Genomic DNA, 22,500 nt, shown 5'->3' with positions numbered 1-22,500 from the left:
TAATAGTATTGTCACATTGCTCCATTATGGTTCTTTAGCTTTCTTGCCTAGAAAAAAGTCACAGATCTTATAATCACAGGGCAAAATAATTGCACTTTCTGATGTTATATATAACCTCTGTAATTCCCAGAAGAGAAAAGTTACAATTTCCATTGCAAACACAATTTTCATTTCATAGCAAAAGCGTGCAATTTCACACATTTTCCCATATTACTAGAAACATACATTTTGCAGATTAAAATCATCTTTTTTGTTTATCCATAACTGCTTTTACAAGGATTAAGTACAGCTCACATGTTGTGTTTAATCAGTGACATCTGTCCTCAAACATTCCACTTTCTTTTATATGTAATGGGAGAGATAGCCTTACTTCATTTAAGGCAAACTGACCAATGGATGGGCACACCTGTTAATTCATCTTGGGACTGAACTGTTTTATCTACCTGGAGGCAGAAGGCTTGTTTATGAAGGTGGATATTGCCAAGGTTATGGTCCATGGACCTGCCTTGCAATCTCCAAGAATCAAAAAACAGTCCCGACTCACTAAGCTCTCACGTACAAGTCCTACCCTTGTGCTAACTGCATTAGAAAAATGGCATTTCTTATCCAAAATACCAGAACCTTACCAAACTCACACTAAATTCAATCAAGTTCATCTCGATTATTTTACAGACTCTACCCAATGCAACTGCTTCAAAAACAGGCAAGTTATAGCATCCGTTTCTGCTTATTCATCTCAACATACTAATGAAATTGCTTTCTTTCTCAACTCTAGACCTTTATCTACTATAATTCCTTTGCCTCCAAATTTGAGGGGGTTTCTTTGGTTACAGAATACATTACACAACATGAGAACTGTTCATTAAATTGATTATTAAATTTCTTTCTACATGCTAATCTGTAAGTGCTGTAAATAACTATTACTTAATACTGCATTGCCTAGTCTCTGGGCCATAGCTGAAAAAAGTCATTACAGATGGCCTACTTAGCAGATTAACAACAATAATTTAAATAGTAAAAATAAATACATTAAAGGTAAGGAAGCTCAATTAAAAACGTAGAACAGAAAATCCCAAATGCAGAGTCCAATTACTAAAAAACTTTGCCATACATATGCATCTGTTAAAGTACTTGTTTTGGAACTCATATTACATACTGACATTTTCACATGACAACAATGACATCCGCTTATTTATGAGAACGCCAAATACAAATGACAAAGCTCTACTGTATCAATACATAAATCATCTCTATATCATGTTACAGAACTCTTCTTGCATCTAAAATAATTAGTTACTAAAATTTATATTTATTTTTAGAGAGAACACCATGAATGTCATATTTCTTAACATGTCAGGGCATCATGCAATCGCTAATTCTCGCCACCATTAAGTAACAACACAGTTGTGTCAAATCCTCACTTTGGGATTGTTAAACTGGTCAAACATTATAGCATATGTAAAAGAATACCAAATGCTGTAATAAGAAAAAAAAATAAATAAATTAAAAAAATAAATAAAAAACACAATTCAAAAAAATAATTAAGAAGAAAAACAAGTGTCAGGAAATCTGTTCAATTACTTTAGCAATGTTTTGATTGGTATGACAGTTAGCATACGTACAAGGAAGATAAAAGTGAATAGACTGTAGCATGGTTTTCACATTGTTGCATTCTCAATCTTAGAAACTTTTCCTATAAGAAACTGCACAAATAAATTAAATAATTACAATATTCAATTTAAATAGAATCATCATGAAATCACAGTCCTTGCTTTCTTCCAACACTACATAAAAGTGAACAAGGTTGACCTATATACAAAGAGCTCACAATTATCTCCAAAAAAAACAGTTGGAGACTTATTTCTCAGTGACTTACAACAGCCCTTGAAACAATAGACAAAAAATCATAAGCACACTTAAAATTCAAGAAAAAACATACAATTTTATACAGACATTATTAAAGTGTGTGGCTATTTCAGTGAGGTGATGTACAGCTAAGAAATCAGAAGTTACTTACACCACTACATGTACAGCCAGCAAAAAGATAATGCCGCTGTTACTTGTACCTCCAGTAATTACCTAGAGTACTGCAACAGATCCAAGCCAAAAGTATAAGGTAATGAATAAAGCTATAAAACTTCATTATTATAAAACCTACTGGCAGCAGAAAATTTGCACTAAGCTACAACCACAAACACAAAAAAGTTACACACATCCGCAAAACACTACATTCACTTCAAAACTGTATTATGCAAAACAGTATGAAAAGAGAAAATGATCACGACATCACTATAAACAGCAACCTTTCTGCAACAACTAATTCAGTAACAGTATCTCATGAATAAATAGCCATTCTGTTCAGCACATATACATAAGAAAAACAGTATTAAGTATGAAGCTCTCCAGCAAATAACTGCTGAAATCACAACCCCCCCCCCATTTTTCTTAGAAATGTACAAAAGTGGACTAAAACTCTAAAGTTTACAGCATATGCTTCTACTACATAGAAATTTCAGGAAAAAAAATTTAATGGCGGTTAAATGCGGTACAAAAAAAAATGCAACACTGTTTTTGGTACTCACCAGACTACACCAAAGGCTCCATATCCAATAGGTCGATCCGGTTCAATATCCAGTTGTGGCTGTTGCGAGTGGTGTTGATGTTGATGGTGGTGAGCCTTTACAGCTGCAGCCGCTGCAGCCTGTACCTGAGCTGGGGCTGCTGCAGCTGGTCCAGGGGCCTGACCAGGAGCGGGTGATGGAAAATATGGCTGTTGCTGCCCTGGGTTTAGCATTGCAGCTGCAGCCGCCGCCGCAGCAGCAGCAGCTGCAGCTGCTGAAGAGGCATGCTGCTGTACTGGATGGACTGCTGCTGCAGAACCCGGGTGTAAATGATGTTGTGTATGATGGTGGTGATGGTGGAGGTGGGGGTGAGTGAGATGAGGAAGGTGGTGATGGTGGTGGTGATGGTGGCCTGCAGCAGCTACAGATGTGCTGCCATTATAGGCAGCCATCATTTTTGCAGCATTAGCAGTAGTGCCACAAAGAGCCATCTGAAAAATGCCCTCTGTTTTTTTAAAATGACAACTGGGTCAGGCTGTCATTTGGCCACATTAATGAATACGTTTCTCAGAGCCAAAACTTAATCATGCAGAAATTTCCCACATTTTAAATGCAGGTATACTTCCTATGGAGGTGTTCTGTGAACACCTGCAAAAACGAACTCTCAAAAAATAAAAAACCCTCACCCCCCAGAAAATTACTCAGCAGTACAGCACTAGACTCCCATCATCCCCTTGACCCTCAACCAAGTCTATTCCAGGAGCAACCTCTTCGTTTGAAAACAAAAAATAAAAAAAATCTGTATTGAAATATTGTAGGGACAGTATAAATATCATGTTTTCCATTTCCTCATCTTCTCGAGTAAGGTATTGTCCTTCTTTCTTTTCACATAATAAAAAGTAAAAATTGCCAGAGTAGTGAAAAGCAATTCAGATGAAATAGGATGTGCCTGACAGCCTGACCGCAGTGTTATCATAAGATGACAATTAACTGGGTCTTTTCTTCAGCACCACAAAAGTTAAAAAGACTCGTGACCTCTTTCTCCAGGTACGGACAGCATTGCAAAGCTCCCTTGGTTTGGAAATTGAGAAAACCACAAAATAAAACACGACTTAAAAAATAAGATGACCCCCGTGGTTTCTATCGTAAGCCTCAGGTCGATCCGCAACAAACAATCCGCGAGAATCACCTCACTCAGCCGGATAGAGGATCAAACAGCGGACACGCGCAACCAATCACATAATCCCGCCTCCTTTAGCTTCAGTGACGGCACGCTCAACTGATGAGAAAACGATTCGAAGCTATACTGCTGTGGAATGACCAATAAGAATTACAGATAATGATAAATGACGGGCGACAAAGGTTAGTACTACATAAAGGGGCAGAGCTGTTGCGGGAAACACAAACTGATTAGCAGTCATTTGAACTAATAGGATCTGCTCTTTTCGAGTAAGGCGGGAGCAAGAGTAGTTGCTGCAGGGGAGAGTACTAAGGTTGTGTTTTGGCGTCGCGCAGGAAGCGTAAGGTTTAGTGGAATAGTCGCGGAGTGATAACCTGAGAGCGATGCCAATCAGAGTTCAGAATAAGGGGACTGACAGGATAAAGAAGCAATCCATTAGAAATAATAAGGGACCCCTTAGCACAGAATTAAGCAAGTAAGCTTGAGGGCGGTATCCAGTATGATAGGTTGTACTAATTTGAGAATATAGTGGGTCTGAGGTGGTTAATTGCTGACTGAAGTCAGATTGTGCATGTATATATACAGATTGTTTTTATGTAGTCATCTGTGTGGTGAATTTGTAGAGATAATAAGAGCGTGCCTAAGTATTTGGTCGTGTGTTTTCTTTCTTTGCATCTAAACCTGCGTATTCTGTTTTGAAACATAACACTACAGTAGCTTAAAACTTTGTTTTTTAATTTGTGTAGTGACGTAACATGTAAACGTTCTTGCAGTACCAAGTGTGATTAACTTCTTGACACGCCTACCGAGGTGATGCAACGCCCACGAGCTGGAAGTGTCAAAGCATAACAAAAAGCAATGTGCGTATGTGTGTAACTATGTATGTTGTATATTGTATGCTTAAGAGCAGCATCTACCATTTCTTTATCAGCTCATGAAAGCAATCTGCAGTGCAGCAGCCAAAGTTTTCCTCGCTGTCCTCAAATTTGGAATTGATTACCAAGTAAGCTAAGATCAAGTTGCTCGTTCCCTTAATTCCAAAACCACCAAAAATATGTTCAGAAAGGCTCTTTCTTTGTGTATGATTTAGTAGTAGCATCACTACAAGAATAATATCTCTCAACTGTACAGATTTTCGCAGTATGCCAGATTTTGCCTCATAATTTGGTCCGTTTTTAATGAAATTGTGGTTTTGTGGCAAATCTTTAAAGACTGAAGTCAGAAAACGACAAACATTTGAGTTTCAGACTTCATACACTTCAAAACCTGTTATTCTGTCAACTTTCTAAGTTTATCAGATCGATATTTAAACATTGTGCCTATTTTGGGCCCTTTGCCCCCTCATTATTCATGGATTTGTCCAGATTTTTTGCTCTGAGACATTGAGAGGTATGCTCGTGTTGCTTTTCCTTGCAACACCATGCTTGGGACAAATGCAGGTTACCCTACAGTCATATCTGTCAACTTTCCTTGATTTTGCAGAAAGTCTCTGATTTTTTTCTTGTTTATCCCGAGTTTTGTAAAATTTATAAAATGCTGACATTGAAGATTCATATTTTTTCTGAAAATTTATGTTGATGCAAAACTCTTTTTGGTAGAACAATATTTTAAAAATGTTTGTGATTTGGAGCCTTTATTCTCCCCTTATTTTGGCTTTGTCAGGTATTCCTGGGCAAAAAATTGAGCGTTTCCCTAGTATGAATAGCTAGCTCTTCATAGCATTAACTCAGTATTTGTTACTTTTAGTGTAATTCGGTTTGTCTTTCTGAATGGAATGTCTGTTTACACTCAGTTGTGGGTTTAGTGTGAGAAAAGGATACTGCTGTGTTGCAGTGTTATGCCCCTTCACTAGGAAATGTGGTCAGCATAACAAAGTGCTTCTAACCCTAAAACCCAAAGCTGCCTTTAATGTTTGTTTTTTTAAGTGCATCTTGTTATCAGACTACCAGTATGAACAAAGTGCTTCAAAAAGACTAATGAGTAATTATGCTGCTTGCACAGTGTTCCCTTGATTGCTACAGTAACAGTTGCCCATTAATTCCTTATTTTGTCCTGCCACAGAACTATATCTTTATTAATCCTGTTATTTTTATTTTATCACTTCATTCCATTCCAAAGACCATGCATCTGGAGTATTTCTCCCCGGGCCTCCGCTGAAAACAGGCTCTGTGGAACCTAGTCAGACTTTCCCGGTCAACAAATGATAAATAAAAAAAAAAAATCACAAAATGCCATGTTTCCACTTTTGCATGACTTGTAGTTGCTTCTCTATATATCTATGCAATGCTTGTTTTATCATTGTAATCCTGGTCTTTTACCTTTACTACTCTCTTGTACTCTTTTTTTTTGAGACTATTATTACAGTTTTAACAGTCAATTTCCAACAGTCTTGAATTTTAAAATGTTCAACATGGATCAACATTTTACCCCAAACCAAGTAACACATTATAAATATTTGCGTCTGTTTACATAACTTCTGTATTATCTATTTATACATGTTCATTTATGTGTATGGCTACATGTGTACATGTATAAAGAGTGGGGTGGCTGAATGCATAAAAATATGTTAGAAATGCTGTATGTAATGGTGCATTGATCTGGGGTAATATGGTAAAGAACCTAGTGGAGGCCTGCATACTGGAGTAAACTGAGTACCTGTACTAGCTGAGATAATGTGAAGTTCATCATAAAAATATCTGTGAAACCTAATAAAAGGAAGGACTGAAAGCAGGAAATGAGGATGTTTGTCTCTTGTGAAGAGAGACTATTGTGGTGTAGTAGGAATTCAAGAACCTACGGAAACCTAAAGATAGGGACTGTGGATTGTAATGAAGCTCAAACCTGTGAATTTAGTAAAGTGATTGAAATGGTTGGGACTGCACAAGGACAAATGCCCTGCAGGAGACTTAAGGAAGTGTGAGTAGTTTGGAGATTGCAAGTGACCAAACTGAGCTATAATTTACTATCAAAAATTGAACTTTCATGTTTCTGTCAGTACAGACATTCTTGGCTGTAATGGCCTTATGTCACTTCATTTTGTGGGTTGATCTTGTATCACTTATGTTGCATGTTGGGATAGGGAAATGCATAGAGCATATAAATAAAATAAATAAAAATCCCTTTAGTTTTTGGTATGATGCTGTACTGGGATGCCTCAGTCACGCCTCTGGCAATATGAGAGTTTCAGATTGGGTCCACAAGGTCAGAAGCGACTCCTGGCATCCGAGATCAAGATGAGGTATTAGTTGCAAATGATGATCTGCTCCACAGGGATCAAAAATAATTAAAAAGGCAAAAAACTTAAACATTTTGTCTCTATAAATAAACTGCACCATACATAAGTAAAGTGCCTATGGTGTAGTGGTTTATCACATCAGTGTCTGACAGTGGGTGCAATTTGGCAGTAGTTGTATGCTCATTTATCTGGATTTCATTATAATGTCACAACCTACAAGAGCAACTTTGTTGAGTTAAACTTCCCCACCAGAAGAGAGAGCGAGATAAAAAGTGGTATGTTTATCTTTTGTGTTTGGCAGCAGTATAGGAACTAATAAAATAGTTAGCTGATTATAAAGTTATAGCGGACCAACTGCTGATCAAGATACATGTGTGACTAACAGTGTTGGCAGGTGTATCGGTCACCCCAAGGACAACCTCCCCTTTAAAGAAACTCTGCAAGAATGACAGCAAAAGGGTATATATCATTGCAGTTGAAAGGTATGACAGTCAGGAAAACTGGGTACAGACTGACTAACCAAAATCCTGTCCGTCTTTGCTCACAGGTGAGAAACTGCAAGAACATGAATGGAACCAATTACTTGGGTTGGAAAGAAGAACTGTTAATTATGACAGTCATGTCTCCTGAGATGCAATTAATGAAGCTTCATTACTGCACATTCAGTCTTGGCAGAATGATAAAATCACAGGTCTGACTTGAAACATATTTTGAATTTATGGGTAAGATCTTAAGAAAATATTAAAAGTATGTATGATGTTTGTGGAGGCGAGGCAAACATTTGACAACACTAATAGAACAGTAATGATTGAGAGGAAAGCTGAGTCTAAGAAAACACCACTATTGTTGGTGGGTTTTGATGTAAAGAAGACATTCAGTAGGGTCAGCTGGGATTTTTGAGTTGGGCAATGCTAGCATTTGCATTCCCTGATAGAATAGTGAGGTTAATTAGAAAGATATATGGAGGGTCAGAGGCAAGAATTAATGTGAAAGGATTCCCCCTCAAACAAGCTATGTTTTAACAGAGGAACAAGGCAGGGATGTCCTTTTTCCCCTTTATTTGCTTTAGATATGGAGCCATTAATAAAGAAAATAAGTGACTTTCAAATTAATGGATATAGATGGTATGGTACTCTAAAAAAAATATCTTTTTATTTGCAGATATTATTTGGTATTTGAAAGATCCAGAAAATAACCTTTTGGTGTTGTGGAACATTTTGAGTCCATTCAAATTTTTTTTTGCAATGTAGAATTAATGAAGATAAAGGATATAGTGGTGAACTGTATAGCATGTATAAATTGGTTCAGCAGTGCTTGTATTTATAGGGCATGATATCACAAAGTACTTAGGTCTATGGATTGAAAAGTATTCTTAAAATAACAGTGTAGTACTTTACAAGAAGTCATTAGAGAATTTACACATGATAAATTGTATTATCAGCTCAACTATTAATGACTTTGGTGCCCCTTAGATATTAGCATTGAGGACAGTCACCCATCTTTGGATGTGTCAGAGCTAAGCTGTAATAAAAGTAATAGTGTTAGAGGAAAGGGTAGTAAGGAAAATAGGTCTGCAAAGAGTTTTGTATAGGTGGCATCATGGGTCACAGCACTGCGACAAAGCAAATGAAACAGCAGGAAATCAAGATGCTACATAACTGCCGGTCCTAAGAGTAGACAGCATAGGGTATGCTACACCACAAAATACAAATATATAATTGATGTTCCAACCCATGGCCTTCTTCAAGAAATAGTTTGTAATGTTAAAGAAATAGTGGGAAAGGATATAAAAATAGTTACAGGAAAACAAAATCAGAAAATTTTAAGAGACTGAATCAGTCTTCACAAGATGGCAAACACTGAAAAATAGCATGGATTTTTGCTCTAAAATATATTCCTACTGTAGTAGAAGAACCTTTTTTATAGCAGATATTATAGAATTGCTACATTAGAACTAATTATCATAACAAAATTATCCCAGGAGATATACATTTACATTTGATGCCCAAATGCAAACTTTTGCAGATATGCCCAGATCATTACTGACCCATCTCCTACTCATATGTCAAAAAAGTGAAACTACTCTAGATCGTCATCATAACATTTTGCATCCTTTGAAGTCCACCTGATGCTTTCACTGGCCATGGTTTTCCCTATGTCATGGCAAAGTCAAACAAGCGCTCCTGAAACATCTTCTATTATCAAGAAAATAAACTAATCTTTAATTTACCAGCCTGTAAACTTAGTCTCCAGAACACAGGCTATCTTGCTCAAGCGCTCCTGAAACATCTTCTATTATCAAGAAAATAAGCTAACCTTTAATTTTCTAGCCTATAAACGTAGTCTCCAGAACACAGGCTATCTTGCTGTGATTAATCTTCTGTCCCTTAATAGAGCTTGTTGTTACTATGTCAGCCCATAATTAACTCTCCAGCACCCCCAACATTCTAAAAAAAATACACTTTTGCTACAAAAAGGCAAGCAGTAATGTTTTTCATCATACAGCAGACCTCAAATAATAATTCCATATTTTGGGAGAGATCTCACAGTGCTTTAAGAAGAAAATTATCTTGTCTGTAAACACAAAATTCTGTATAGTATATAGTCTGACTCTATAAAAATTGCTACAAAGTAGATTAAAGAGTAAATAGTTTGTGTAGTCATGTCATCAGTCAAGAGCATTACAGAAATGTCAGAGATAGATACTGAAGACACTGAACTCTAGAAATGGTTAGTAGACAGCCTGGCTAAAAGTGAGTCAATGAGAATAAGGTTGAGATATATTCAGCCGCAACCACTTCTGGTACAACTTTTGAGTCCTCACTAAATATCTTTTTGTATGAGCTTAATAAGGTTACATGTAAACTGATTAGTTGTGTGCAGAAGCTGGACTGTAAGGAAGAAAAAGTTGTTGAAAGGATTGCGTGCACACTGATGACATTTGTCATTTTTCTTGCAGCAAAAGCATAATGTGGCAAATAAGCATTATTTGGATTTTCCGTGAAAGTTGGCAATAATTGGGCATAACTTGATTGAACAATAAGATAAGGTTTGAAGAAGGAATTTGCAAGTGGTAGGGGTTCCTGAAATAGAGGAAGGACTAAATTGTTACAGTTTTAAGTGTGTGCTCAGGCTTTAATTAATGCCATATGAGCACTTTTTCAGTAGTCCACAACCAAGGTAGGAAGACTTCAACTGGAGAAAAAAATATCAACACCTGTTTTAAATTCTTTAATAGAAATAGATCATTTAATTTGCATTGGTAAGTTATTTCATAGCTTTGCTTCATTTACTTGAAAAAATTGTCCTTGATGTTAGCATTGAAATTATCAATTTCCAAACTCACGTCCTATTCTGTGTACCTGTTGTGTATAGCCCATGAACCTAATGTTATATTAAGAGTATCATTCTCTAAATTTTTGACTATGCAAATTAAATCGCTACTTGGTAATTCTCAAGGCTTTCACTGTAAAACAGGTGTTAAATAATTGTTAAATAATTGTACTGTTGCTAACTTTGTTCGAGTTTATTTATGGCAACTTTTGTATAAGAGCAAAAGCAAGGTGGGACTTCCAAGATAGGTACACAGTGATCAACATGTTGATTAGACCTGTTACAGGGTGAAAAATGAAACACTGAAAAAAGGTCATTAAAAGCTATCAATTTAGGTAAAATTCAGTTACTGACTAGTAATTACACTGACTGGATGCCAGCAAAGAAGCAATTTGGATAAAGTATCAACCAGAAAAGAAGGAGAATTAAAAAAATAAACTAGTTGGGAAATATCTTGCAGTTGTTCAGCAAAAAGTAGTTCAAGATTCATCCTTGGTATAGGAGATTGCTTCCAGTAATTTAGAGGAATAAATAAATCAAATACACTCAGATGTGTTTAAAATAAATGAAACACAGAAGGAATAAATATAGTCAAAAAAAACTCTGAAGAAATAGAAGCTTTAACTTAATATTCAGATGAACTGATAAAACTTTGCAAATCAGAGGATGAAATGAAGAAGAGGCTAGCTGAAAGTGAGACTTCTCAAGAAAAGTAGTTTTTCAATAATAGTAATAATAGTTAAAATACAGAGCACACAGAGAAAACCTCATATTTTCTACTGTACTGGAGACAGTGGATGGAAAAAGACTACATTAACTTTATGAAAATACAGATAAACAACTGGAATGGGGTTCTACAGCAAGATTTCTCAATTAAAAGGGCGCATTGTATGTTTTTTCCAAATCTGGCCACGAGAAAGCAGCTAAGATCTGTATTAGTAAATATGCAAACATGCTAGCAGAAAGAGCTACTCATGACAAAATTGTAGCAGAAAGGAAAAGTATTAAAACCGAAGGTAGCAGACCGTGGAAAATGATTATTCCCTGTACAATAGATAGAAGAGAAGAAAGTTTATCCTAGCTGTGAAGATAGGTGAAGGCTGCCAGCCTAGCCAGATAGAATTTTGTAGATAATTCTGTCATTTGTAAGTATTAATGTAAGCCACAGGCTTGTTCTCTTAAACGTGAAAGACTGCATTGGATATTAAACTGCAAAAATATAACAACAGTGCACTCTGCTGTAAAAAAAGCTATGTCAGGCATTTTGTTGACTGTCTTTGATGTCAAAATTCGGAGCCGATATGTCTAGAAGGAGACATCCTGCCTATTGTTTTAAGACCAGAGTTAATGGCTAGAGTTTGCATGTATAAATGTCCTTTATTGCTCTGGTTTCTGACCAGGTGTGAAGAATGTAAATGTAGTTTCTGTTAGCCTGGCAACACCAGAGAAGTGTGCAGAATGATGTCATGTGAAGCAGCTCTGTGTTATCAGTTTAAAGAGAGAATCAGACAGCTCAGAGCATTTTGCCTTGAGAACATCCTACATCACCAGCACTGCTTTGCTCTTTATGTAAGTTTATTTAGAACCGTTTTTTCTCTTAGATAAAGCTAGGAAATAGGAAGATTAGACTAGTTTGTTTTTCTGTGATGTCAGAACTTTTCTACGGTATTACTTTAAGTATTTCTCTGTGATCTCTGAACTCTTGACTAGCACTGTGTACTAAGAAGTATTGTCTTGTGTTTTTATTATTTATTAAATGTTTTTAAACCTTTCAACTGTGGCTGTTTTATGTAGCATTAATTTAAGCTCTAGAGTACATTGCATGTATATAGTGATACTGTACCAAGTCACTCTAATAAGCCTTGACTGTTCAGTCACACCATTTGGATAGTGATATTGCACAGTAATAATTGGACACCCTTTTAAGGACCTTTGAGTAGCTGATAAATATTAGCTGGGTGGTTGCAGTGATTTCTACCATATAGTCTGGGTAAAAGGGGCACAGCTGGAGAACCTGTGCCAGCCTTCCCCCGGAGTGTCTTTGTGGTTGTATAAACTCTTATCTCAAAGTGTGTGTGTGTGTGTGTGTGTGTGTGTGTGTGTGTGTGTGTGTGTGTGTGTGTGTGTGAGCTACTTGGGCAGGGACATGAAGCACTGGTTCAACAGAGAGGGTGCTGGAGGTTTTAGCTTGCCTATTAGGCTGAGATCTGGACCCTAACGCTGTGCCAGTTGGGGAGTCTTATTGTGGACCTAGGGAGAAACCAGCCCCAGACTGACTTTGATCTCTTAAGGGAAATTGTAGTTTACTGTGTGTGTATTTATTATCCTTTCCCTATATGGACGCCCCTCACTGGTGTTAGTGGTGAGGATTGAGGCTCCGTGATTGCTGAGCTAGTGCACAGGCATCACATATTAATTGTTTGGCAGTGGTGGGATATCCACACCACATATTAATTGGTTGGCAAATGCTAATTGGCTTATAGTGGTGTGGGTAGAGTGAATTCCTGTAGCTTTTGTACAGTGATCACTGAAGGTGTTTTGTACTCTAAATCAGCCACTCAGTAAATACTCAGAGTTCAGATCACAATTGTTTTATTTCTTTTGTTAGCTTAGTTAGTCAGGGAGAGCAGGCAGCATGTCAGCAGAGGACGAAAAGCTGACAAGGAGCCAACTGGCTGAGATGTGCCAGGCTAGGGGACTGGTGCATGTAAACCTGACTAAGGCAGACATGATTGCAGCTTTAGTCACAGTTGCATCAGAAAACAGCAACCAGGAGGATGATCAGACTGGCAGTGGAGATGTACTACCCTCAGAGAAGGGACAGCTCAACCTTTCTGCAGAGTACTTAAAAATCCATCTGGAGCTAAAGAGACTTGAGTTGGAGGCCTGGTGGTTGGAACTAGAAGCAGCTGAGACTGGGATGTCTGCAGGCTGAGGAGAATGATATACTACTACGCCTGGAAGCTGAGGGAAAAGGAGAGGCAGAGGCAGCATGAGAAGGAGATGTTGACTCTTCGCCAGAGTCATGGAGGTAATGGGGAAGGGAGTAACTGGACCCCAGAAGCACAAGAGGTCAGTAAATTTCTTCCACAGTTTAAATAGGGGTATAATTTTGATAGTTTTATTAATATGTTTGATAGTTTCATTCATATGTTTGAGAGGATATGTAAACAGTATGATGTTGACCAAAGGCTCAGGGTACGGTTCCTGACCCCTTACTCCATGGTAAAGCTGTAACTGTGTTGTCTAAAATGTCTGACATTAACTGTTTTAGTTACACTGTTGTTAAGCATTGCTTGTTAGAATGTTTTAAGCCAACACCTGAAACTTATAGGAAAAAGGTTCATGAGCATAGACGCAAGGCAGATGAAAGTGTGTGTGAATATGTTGCTGAACTGAGCACTTATTTTCATAGGTGGGTGAGTGGATGTCAGGTCACCACTTTTGAAGGGTTGACAGACCTTTTGTGGAAGGAACAAGCCCTTAGCACTTTGCCTGATGACATGAGGATCTGGTTAGCTGATAGACAATGTGCTACTTCCGATGAGTTGGGGAAGAAGGGAGACCTATACTTAGCAAGCAAGGCATCCCTGCACAGGAAAGGGGCCCTGAGTGCTGCTCATGGGTCTAAAGGAATCCATGGTGGGCAGCACAGACTGTCCCAACAAAATTTGCCAGTAGCATGGAAGCCACTAGTCCAGGTACATGTCCAGGACTTAGGGTTAAATGTTTTGAATGCAACCAGTGGGGCCATGTGACATACACATGTCCACTGAGGCAAGGTGGGGAACAAAAGGTGAGAGAGACAGTAAGTGGGAAAGACAAAATGCCAATAATAGGTTGTCTTGAGACAACAAGGGTACTGAACTACCATCCTGCAGATGTCCTGATAGGGAAGGATTTGGATGAGGCAGTACCATGTGCTTATGCGGTTACACACAGTCAGGCTAGGAGACAAGCATGTGGGTCTAGTAGCCTGGGGGAGACCCAGACAGACTGCATACTTGCAGCCAGGACTGGTGAGGTGGTTACTTCAGGGAGGGAGCTACTCTGTATCAGTGAAACTGAAGGTGAGCCACAGCTGCTTGTGGGTAGTGATGTTCCTTTGGACAGAGTGACTGCAAAAGTAGAGGTGAGTAGTAGTACCCAGGCTGACAGTGAGGCACCACTGTCAGAGGATGCCAGACTTCCTGTGGAAGGGTTACAAAGAGAGTGTTGAGACAGGCTCAGCTCTCAGACCCTACATTGCAAGGCCTGAGGCAGGTAGATGGGGATGCACCTGATTCTCAAGGGAAGGGGGAATCTGTGTACTGGGACAAAGGGTTACTGTATAGAGAGTGGACCCCTGAGGGAGGGCTAGAAGGTGAGAGAGTACAGCAGTTGGTAGTGCCTAGAGCCTGCCATCTGGCACTTCTAGCCATAGCCCATGATATTCCCTTTGTAGGTCATATGGGCATTAAACCTACCAAGAGACGTATTGTACAGAACTTCTATTGGCCTGGAAATTCCAGAGGTGTAACAGGGTACTGCAGGACCTGTGAGCAGTGCCAAAAGGTATGCAGGGCAGGAGACAAGGTAAGAGCTCCTTTGATCCCTTTGCCTCTGATTGAGGAGCCATTTCAGAGGGTAGCTATGGATATTGTGGGGCCTCTTGAGTACCCCAGGTTCCACAGGGAAAAAGTATATCCTAGTGGTAGTGAATTATGCTACACGATACCCTGAGGCAGTGGCTCTGTCCTGCATTGAGGCAGAAAAGGTGGCAACTGCTTTGTTAGAGATTTTCAGCAGGGTAGATTTCCCAAAAGAAATACTGGCTAATAGAGGTGCCAATTTCATATCAGACCTGCTGACTTGTCTGTGGAAGTACTGTGGGGTGAAGCACCATCCCCAGACTAATGGTCTGGTTGAGAGATTAAACTCTACAATCAAGTTCATGCTATGGGCATTTGCAGACCAGTTTAGGAGGGAGTGGGACAAATATTTGCCCCATCTGTTGTTTGCTTAGAGAGAGGTTCCACAGGAATCCACAGACTTTTCACCCTTTGAGTTGCTGTATGGGCATAGCGTGAGGGGACCTCTAGATTTAATTCGAGATGAGTGGGAAGGTGAGTGTGAACCTCACACGGAGTCTGTTGTAGCATATGTCCTAAACCTCAGGACAAGGCTCAGGGTCTCATGGGCTTGGCTCAGGAGAATCAGGCAGAAGCCCACAACAGAAAAAGGTGTGGTATGACAGGAATGCTTGAGCTAGAGAGTATGCTGTGGGGCAGCAGGTAATAGTTCTCATTTCTGTCAGACACAACAAGCTGCAAGCAGCTTGGGAGGGACCCTGCAAGGTGGTAAGAAAGGTAAGTGATGTTAACTACATGGTGGAACTGCTAGGCAGGAGGTAGGAGCACAAATTGTACCATGTTAACATGATGAAACCTTAACATGTTGGGGAGGCCCTTGGGCTGAGCATTTGCAGTGGATTGCAGGAGGAGACTGAGGGAGGACTGGTGACTGATCTTCTCAGTGAGGCTCGGACTGACACCTCAGTGGAAGGGGTAGCAATGTCCCAACATCTATCTCCTACCCAGGTTCAAGAAATCCGAGCAGTGTTACAGGAGTTTGGGAACATGTTCACTGGGAAACCAGGGTGCACCCACGTGGTCCAGCACCAGGTGGATACAGAACCCCAAAGGCCTATTAGGCAGGCCCCTTAATAGGGTGCCTGAGAGAGTCAAACAGACACTGAGGGAGGAGATACAGGAGATGTTAAAACTAGGGGTGATTCAAGAGTACAACAGTCCCTGGGCCTCCACAGTGGTGCTGGTGCTAAAGAAGGATGGCAGCACCAGGTCCTGTGTGGACTACAGGAAATTAAATAGTCACACAGAGTTGGATGCTTACCCCATGCCTAGGACAGATGAAGCCCTAGAGCAGCTGGGTGGTGCTAAGTATCTTACAACTATTGATCTTACCAAGGGTTACTGGTAGGTGCCCTTGACTCCCACTGCTAGAGAGAAGTCAGCCTTTCTGACTCCTTTGCTTGTATTAGTTCACAAAAAATGTCCCATGACTTTCCAGAGGCTGGTAGATCATATCCTAGCAGGAGCAGGAGGGTTTGCCCTTGCTTACCTAGATGATGTTGCTATCTACAGCCATTCCTGGCAAGAGCACCTTCAGCATGTCAGGAGGTGCTAGGCAGACTACAGAGGGCAGGGTTGACCATTAAGCCGAGCAAATGTCAGGTGGGTATGGCAGAGGTCTCCTACCTGGGACATAGAGTGGGGAGTGGTAAGATCAGGCCTGAACCTGCCAAATTGGAAGCCATTCAGGCATGACCCGCACCTGTTACCAAAAAGCAGGTGAGGGCATTCTTAGGGACAGCAAGGTACTACAGAAAGTTCGTCTCCAGTTATAGTACTATGGCTGCTTCCCTCACAGACTGGACAAGGAAGAACGGGCCAGATAAGGTAGTGTGGACCCCAGCATGTGAGCAGGCATTCCAGGAGCTTAAAGAAGCATTGGAAAGACCCCCTGTGTTAGCCAGTCCAGATTACGGCAAATAATTTGTTGTGCTGATGGCTACTTTGAGCCATGGGGTGGGGGCTGTACTTAGCCAGATTTCTTCAGAGGGAGGAGAGCACCCAGTGGTTTATCTCAGTTGTAGGCCCCAACCCAGGGAGGAACGCTATGCAGCTGTAGAAAAGGAATGTCTAGCCATAGTGTGGGCACTGCAGAAACTTCAGCCTTGTCTGTATGGAAGAAAATTCACTGTAGTGACAGATCACAACCCCCTAACATGGTTACACAGAGCCAGCCAGCAAAATGCCAAGTTGCTAAGATGGAGCCTAGGGTTGCAAGCATATGATATGTCAGTGCAGCACTGCAGTGGGATTAGCAATGTCAACGCAGATGGGCTCTCAAGACAGGGAATGGGGTAAGGTATACTCGGATAGACCTAACCCTCTCAAGCAACATTTCTTAAGGGTCACTTGAAAAACTAGCTTGAGTTCTTCAGGGGAGGAGATCTGTGAATATAAGTGAAGGCTGCCAGGTAGCCAGATAGAATTTTGTAGACAATTCTGTCATTTGTAAATGTTAATGTAAGCCACAGAGTTGTTCTCTTAAATGTGAAAAGACTGCATTGGATATTGAACTGCAAAAATGTAACAACAGTGCACTCTGCTGTAAGAAAGCTATGTCAAGCATTTTGTGACTGTCTTTGATGTCAAAATTTGGAGCCAATATGTCTAGAGGGAGGCATCCTGCCTATTGTTTTAAGACCAGCGTTAATGGCTAGAGTTTGCATGTATAAATGTCCTTTATTGCTTTGGTTTCTGACCAGGTGTAAAGAATGTAAATGTAGTTTCTGTTAGCCTGGGAACACCAGAGAAGTGTGAAGAATGATGTCATGTGAAGCAGCTCTGTGTTATCAATTTAAAGAGAGAGAATCAGACAGCTTAGAGCATTTTGTCTTGAGAACATTCTACATCACCAGCACTGCTTTGCCCTTTATGTAAGTTTATTTAGAACTGTGTTTTTTCGTAGATATAGCTAGGAAATAGGAAAATTAGACTAGTTTGTTTTTCTGTGATGTCAGAACTTTTCTACAGTATTATTTTAAGTATTTCTCTGTGATCTCTGAACTCTTGACTAGCACTGTATAATAAGAAGTATTGTTTTGTGTTTTTATTTATTATTAAATATTTTTAAACCTTTCAACTGTGGCTGTTTTATGTAGAGTTAATTTAAGCTGTAGACTAAATTGCATGTACATAGTGATACTGTACCAAGTCTAATAAGCGTTGACTGTTCAGTCACACTTACCGTTTGAATAATAATATTGCGCAGTAATAATTGGACACCCATTTAAGGGCCTTTGAGTAGATGATAAATATTAGCTGGGTGGTGGCAGTCATTTCTACCGTGTAGTCTGAGTAAAAAGGGCACAGCTGGAGAACCTGCGCCAGCCTTCCCCAGGAGTGTCTGTGTGGTTGCATAAACTCTTTATCTCCAAGTGTGTGTGTGTTTGTGTGTTTGTGTGTTTGTGTGTGTGTGTGTGTGTGTGTGTGTGTGTGTGTGTGTGTGTGTGTGTGTGTGTATGTGTGTGTGAGCTAACTGGACAGGGACACGAAGCACTGGTTGGACAGAGAGGGTGCTGGAGGTTTTAGCTTGCCCATAGGCTGAGATCTGGACCCTATAGCTGTGCCAGTGGGGAATCTTATTGGGGACTTGGAGAGAAAGGGAGAAACCAGCCCCAGATTGACTGTGATCTCTGAGCTCTAAAGAGAAATTGCACTTTACTGTGTGTTTATTTATTATCCTTTCCCTATATGGACACCCCTCACAAGGTGACATTTTGACCAAAAAAATGAAGTTTGGTAATGAGAAGATTGTGGTCAAAAGTTTCAAAGGCCCTAGTCATGTCAACAAAGGAAAAGGTTTCAATGGCTAAGCATTCACTGATGTTGCAAAAAATAGTGTCAGAGGCTGTTAATGCTGTAGTTGTGCTAAAGGCACTTCTGATGCCATGTTGGCTGTCTGACTATCTATAGCTATTGATGTATCTGAGTAACTGTAAATATTTATTTTTGTCCAAAACTTTTAGGCAGTGGGCAGAGTGTAGAACTGTGTCTAAAGTCTTGAGAGTTTTGAGTAATGAGATTTATGGGTAGAGGAAAATAATTATACACTTAAATGATTGAGCAAAGATTCTTCCGATACCTGATGGGCTATAGATAAATGTTAGAGATTTAGTGATTTTTATCTGCTCCTGAGGAAAGTAGATTGAAGACCTGTATATTCAGAGGAAGAGCGTTTTAGGTTCTATAGCAGGAGTTTTGTTTCCTTAACACAAACAGAGAATTGGAAGGTATTCAGCCAGAGGATATAGTTATGGCTGCTTGTTACTTTGCAAGAGCACGCTATTTGCCTTAGAGGGCAATAAGCTATTAACGATATCTATAATGGAAGAGACTATATAGTCTTTAATGCTTTGGGTATGTTATTATTTGAGTGAACTTATGCTATGTTGATAGAATGCAAGTCATTGTGGAAAGACTGTTTAGATTTTTAATTTCTTTCCAAAACTGCTTTGGATGATTAGTAAAGGCTATCTGCCTTTATTTTTGGTAAATTTCTTTACTAGCATTAGTAGCTAGCCTGGAATACTTTCTTAACTTCAGGTATGTGTTTGGCTGAGTTAAATTAATAGGGTCCTGTTTCCAGTCTATCCAGTATTTGTCTCATTGCTTCATGAGAATGTCAGTGTCATTGGTTAATCAAGGGCAAGTTTGTCCCCTTCTCCCGTGCACACAAGGAAAAAGAGAATTTGGTATAGCTGAGAGAGAATTAGTGAAAAAAGCCAGAGCACCATTGGGATTCTTCATTTCTCATATAGTAGAATATAGTTATTTGACTATAAATGCTAATCTAGGCTTGATAGTTTATATGGAGGAAATGATCTCCCAGTAAATATTTGAGGTGCGGGGTTAATTCTTTTTAATGACTAGAATAAGCACACTGTAGCAAGGTAAGAAAGATGGGAAAGAAGCAAATTCAATTTAATATAATGTTGTGCCCTTGGACTTCTGGGGAGGGGGTTGTATTGTAGCAATGTGTTAATCACATTATATGTAAAATTAAGATAATTTCCCCTGTTTAACACAGGTCAACATCTGGTTTACTGTCCCTGATTTAAGCTGTAAGCAAGTTTTTTTTAAGCAAATAGGCTTGAAAAATAAGATCAGCTGGTGAAAGGCATGTAACACAGTAGTTAATTTTGCATTTGCAAGGTAATCGGCTATTTAATAAAGTAAACACCTAAAGAAATCCCAATCCCATCATGCCACACCCTCCAGACATCTCAACCTCATTACCACAATTAACAGAACATGCTGGAGGGACAGGTTCATCTCCCAAAGACTGCCCACAGTCTGGAATAACCTTTCCATTCATGTCAAGCAGAGTACCTCGCTGGCCCTCTTCAAGAGACATCTTGAGTGGATGGGTAACAGAAAGTTCAGTCCAGGGATCATTTCAGTTGCCCTATTGGATAGGGGCACTGTGAACTAACATCATGTTGCCTGGGCAGTTTTTTGGGGCTAGGCTTGTAAAGGCTCCAGGGCCATTAGCCTAGTACACACCTATGAACCTATTGTTTCCAGTGGGAAATGTTTCAGTGAGAGATAAGAAGTCTATGGGTGCAAGCAATTCATCATGAGAGGTCAGAATACTGTGTGAGTGAAATGTATGAAGCACAGTGCAATTAGCATTAAAAGGTGTATTGCAAGGGGTCTATTTAAAATGCTTGAATGACCCAAATGTCAGTCTTCACATCGACAAAAAAATGTTGAAACCACAAACATCAAAACTCTACCATGCATGCAATGAGCAATAACCTCGGCACATGCAAAATTAAAAAAAAATCATTTTTTTTGCAGAGTGGCAGACCCTCCTGTACCTTCATGCCCCGTGCTAATTATATATACTTAAGATCACACGATATCAGAGAAAGGGCATGTTCCCCAAACCTGGGAACTGTCTGATTTCATACACCTGTGAACCATCTGCTTAGTCAACCAAATTCTGTTGACTAAAGAAATGTTGCCCAAACCAGGATTCAAATGTTATGACTCCCATTGCAAGCAGTTCAGTGAAAAAAGTTTGAAACTGTGGGAAATTACTAAGTTATGCACATAGTTGCCACCCCAGCAGCCTTAATACTTTAACACATTTAATATAGCAGTACACAATTTAGTTTATTTATGTATTTATTTAAAAAAAGCCAGTATACTTTTTCTTATGGTTAAAAGTCAATGTTTATTGAAAGCATGCAAGCTGTTTTTCACATCTGAGAGATGAATAGAGATAAGAACAGGTAGCAATCAGTCTCAGTGAGATCACAGGCTCTAATGTGCTTAAGCATGCATAACCATAATTTTAGAATAGGTAATTCTTGAGGGTATAACTATCAAGTGAGAGCAACTGCTCCTATCTGGAGGGATAAACCTTATTTTTGAATATGTACACAATTTTGTGTGTTTCATATAAGAGGACAGAGGTTCTGAATATGTGTTTTTATTTTGTTTGAGTGTTTTCATTGAAGGAGAAAAGTGGCGTGGGTTCAAATGTAGATGAATTAACTACATAAAGGATCAGCCTGCCAAAATGTGTGCATAGGTGTTAAAAGTTGGAAATACATATTCAAAAGAAGTATTACCTATAATTGGTGCAAGTAATAGCTTTCTGCCATACTAGGTATTATTTCCATATTATCATGGAATAAAGATTACCTTATGGGTATAGCCAAAAAAAGCAAAGCGTATTGAATTGTATTAATAAGTTTAGTGTGCAAATAGCAATATTGCAGGAGACATATTTAGACAGAAATGAACATGTGAACTGGACAAAGAAAAGATTTCATGGTAGACATTCGGCAGAATATCATAGATAAAGGAAAAGTTGAGCAATAATATTGACTGATTAGGGGTTCCAGAGTGATAGAAGAGGGGGGAAAAGACAATAATGGTAGATTTGTGGTAGTAAGGGTTATTGGCAGGGGAAGAAGATTATGTTGGCATATATTTATATTTCACCTAAAATTGGTGTTATTGAGCTCAAGTGAATTTTGGGAGAAATAATCAGCAAGGAATATTGTTTATGGGTGAGGACTAGAACTTGATTTGTAATTGTGAGGATGTATCAGGGGGACCTCTAAGAGAAATATAGCAAAAGAGGATATACTTGTGAGGAAGTATATGAACATATTTGGTATAGAAGATATGAATTCATTTGTAAGAACTCAGAAATTGCATATTATTCTCTAATAACTGAGCTTGATTGAATAGATATTATACTTTACAGTATTGTGTATTTTATTGAAAGCTATGGCAAACATCCAATAACTTTTTTAATCATGCACCAATAAAAAACAAGATAAAGAAGCATGGTAATTCAGTAAAACTGAGGCACTGGAACTTTCCTACTTGTCTCTCAAAAAGTAAGGTATTTAAGGTATGGTGAGTGGAAATTATTCAGTTTGCATTAGGTAAGCTACAAATTTATCCAGAAGGGATAACTAGAGATTAAGATAAAATGAAAACTGAGTTTAAAAACTTTGTAGAAATAAGAGGGAAAAAGATATTGGATATAAGTAATAGGGATTATTTAGATGTTATCAAAGATTTAAGTATGGTAGTATA

The 22,500-nt window shown here is 39.1% G+C and overlaps 1 protein-coding gene across 1 annotated transcript in view; it reads right to left on the bottom strand.

Moving 5' to 3' along the window:
• NLK (nemo like kinase) overlaps positions 1-3,834 on the bottom strand; it is a 1,170,696-nt gene extending 1,166,862 nt beyond the window's left edge. The window contains exon 1 of the mRNA XM_044054405.1: positions 2,583-3,834. Coding sequence (XP_043910340.1) covers positions 2,583-3,052 — 470 coding nt within the window. The 5' untranslated portion in view covers positions 3,053-3,834. The remainder of the gene's footprint in view (positions 1-2,582) is intronic.
• Between the last annotated feature and the right edge of the window lie 18,666 nt (positions 3,835-22,500).

This window comes from Protopterus annectens, chromosome 13.part0, assembly GCF_019279795.1.
Source record: "Protopterus annectens isolate FY-2018-M chromosome 13.part0, PAN1.0, whole genome shotgun sequence".
Lineage (NCBI taxonomy): Eukaryota > Metazoa > Chordata > Ceratodontiformes > Protopteridae > Protopterus > Protopterus annectens.
The sequence above is the reverse complement of the archived record's forward strand: the minus strand, read 5'-3'. Positions and strand labels throughout refer to the sequence as shown.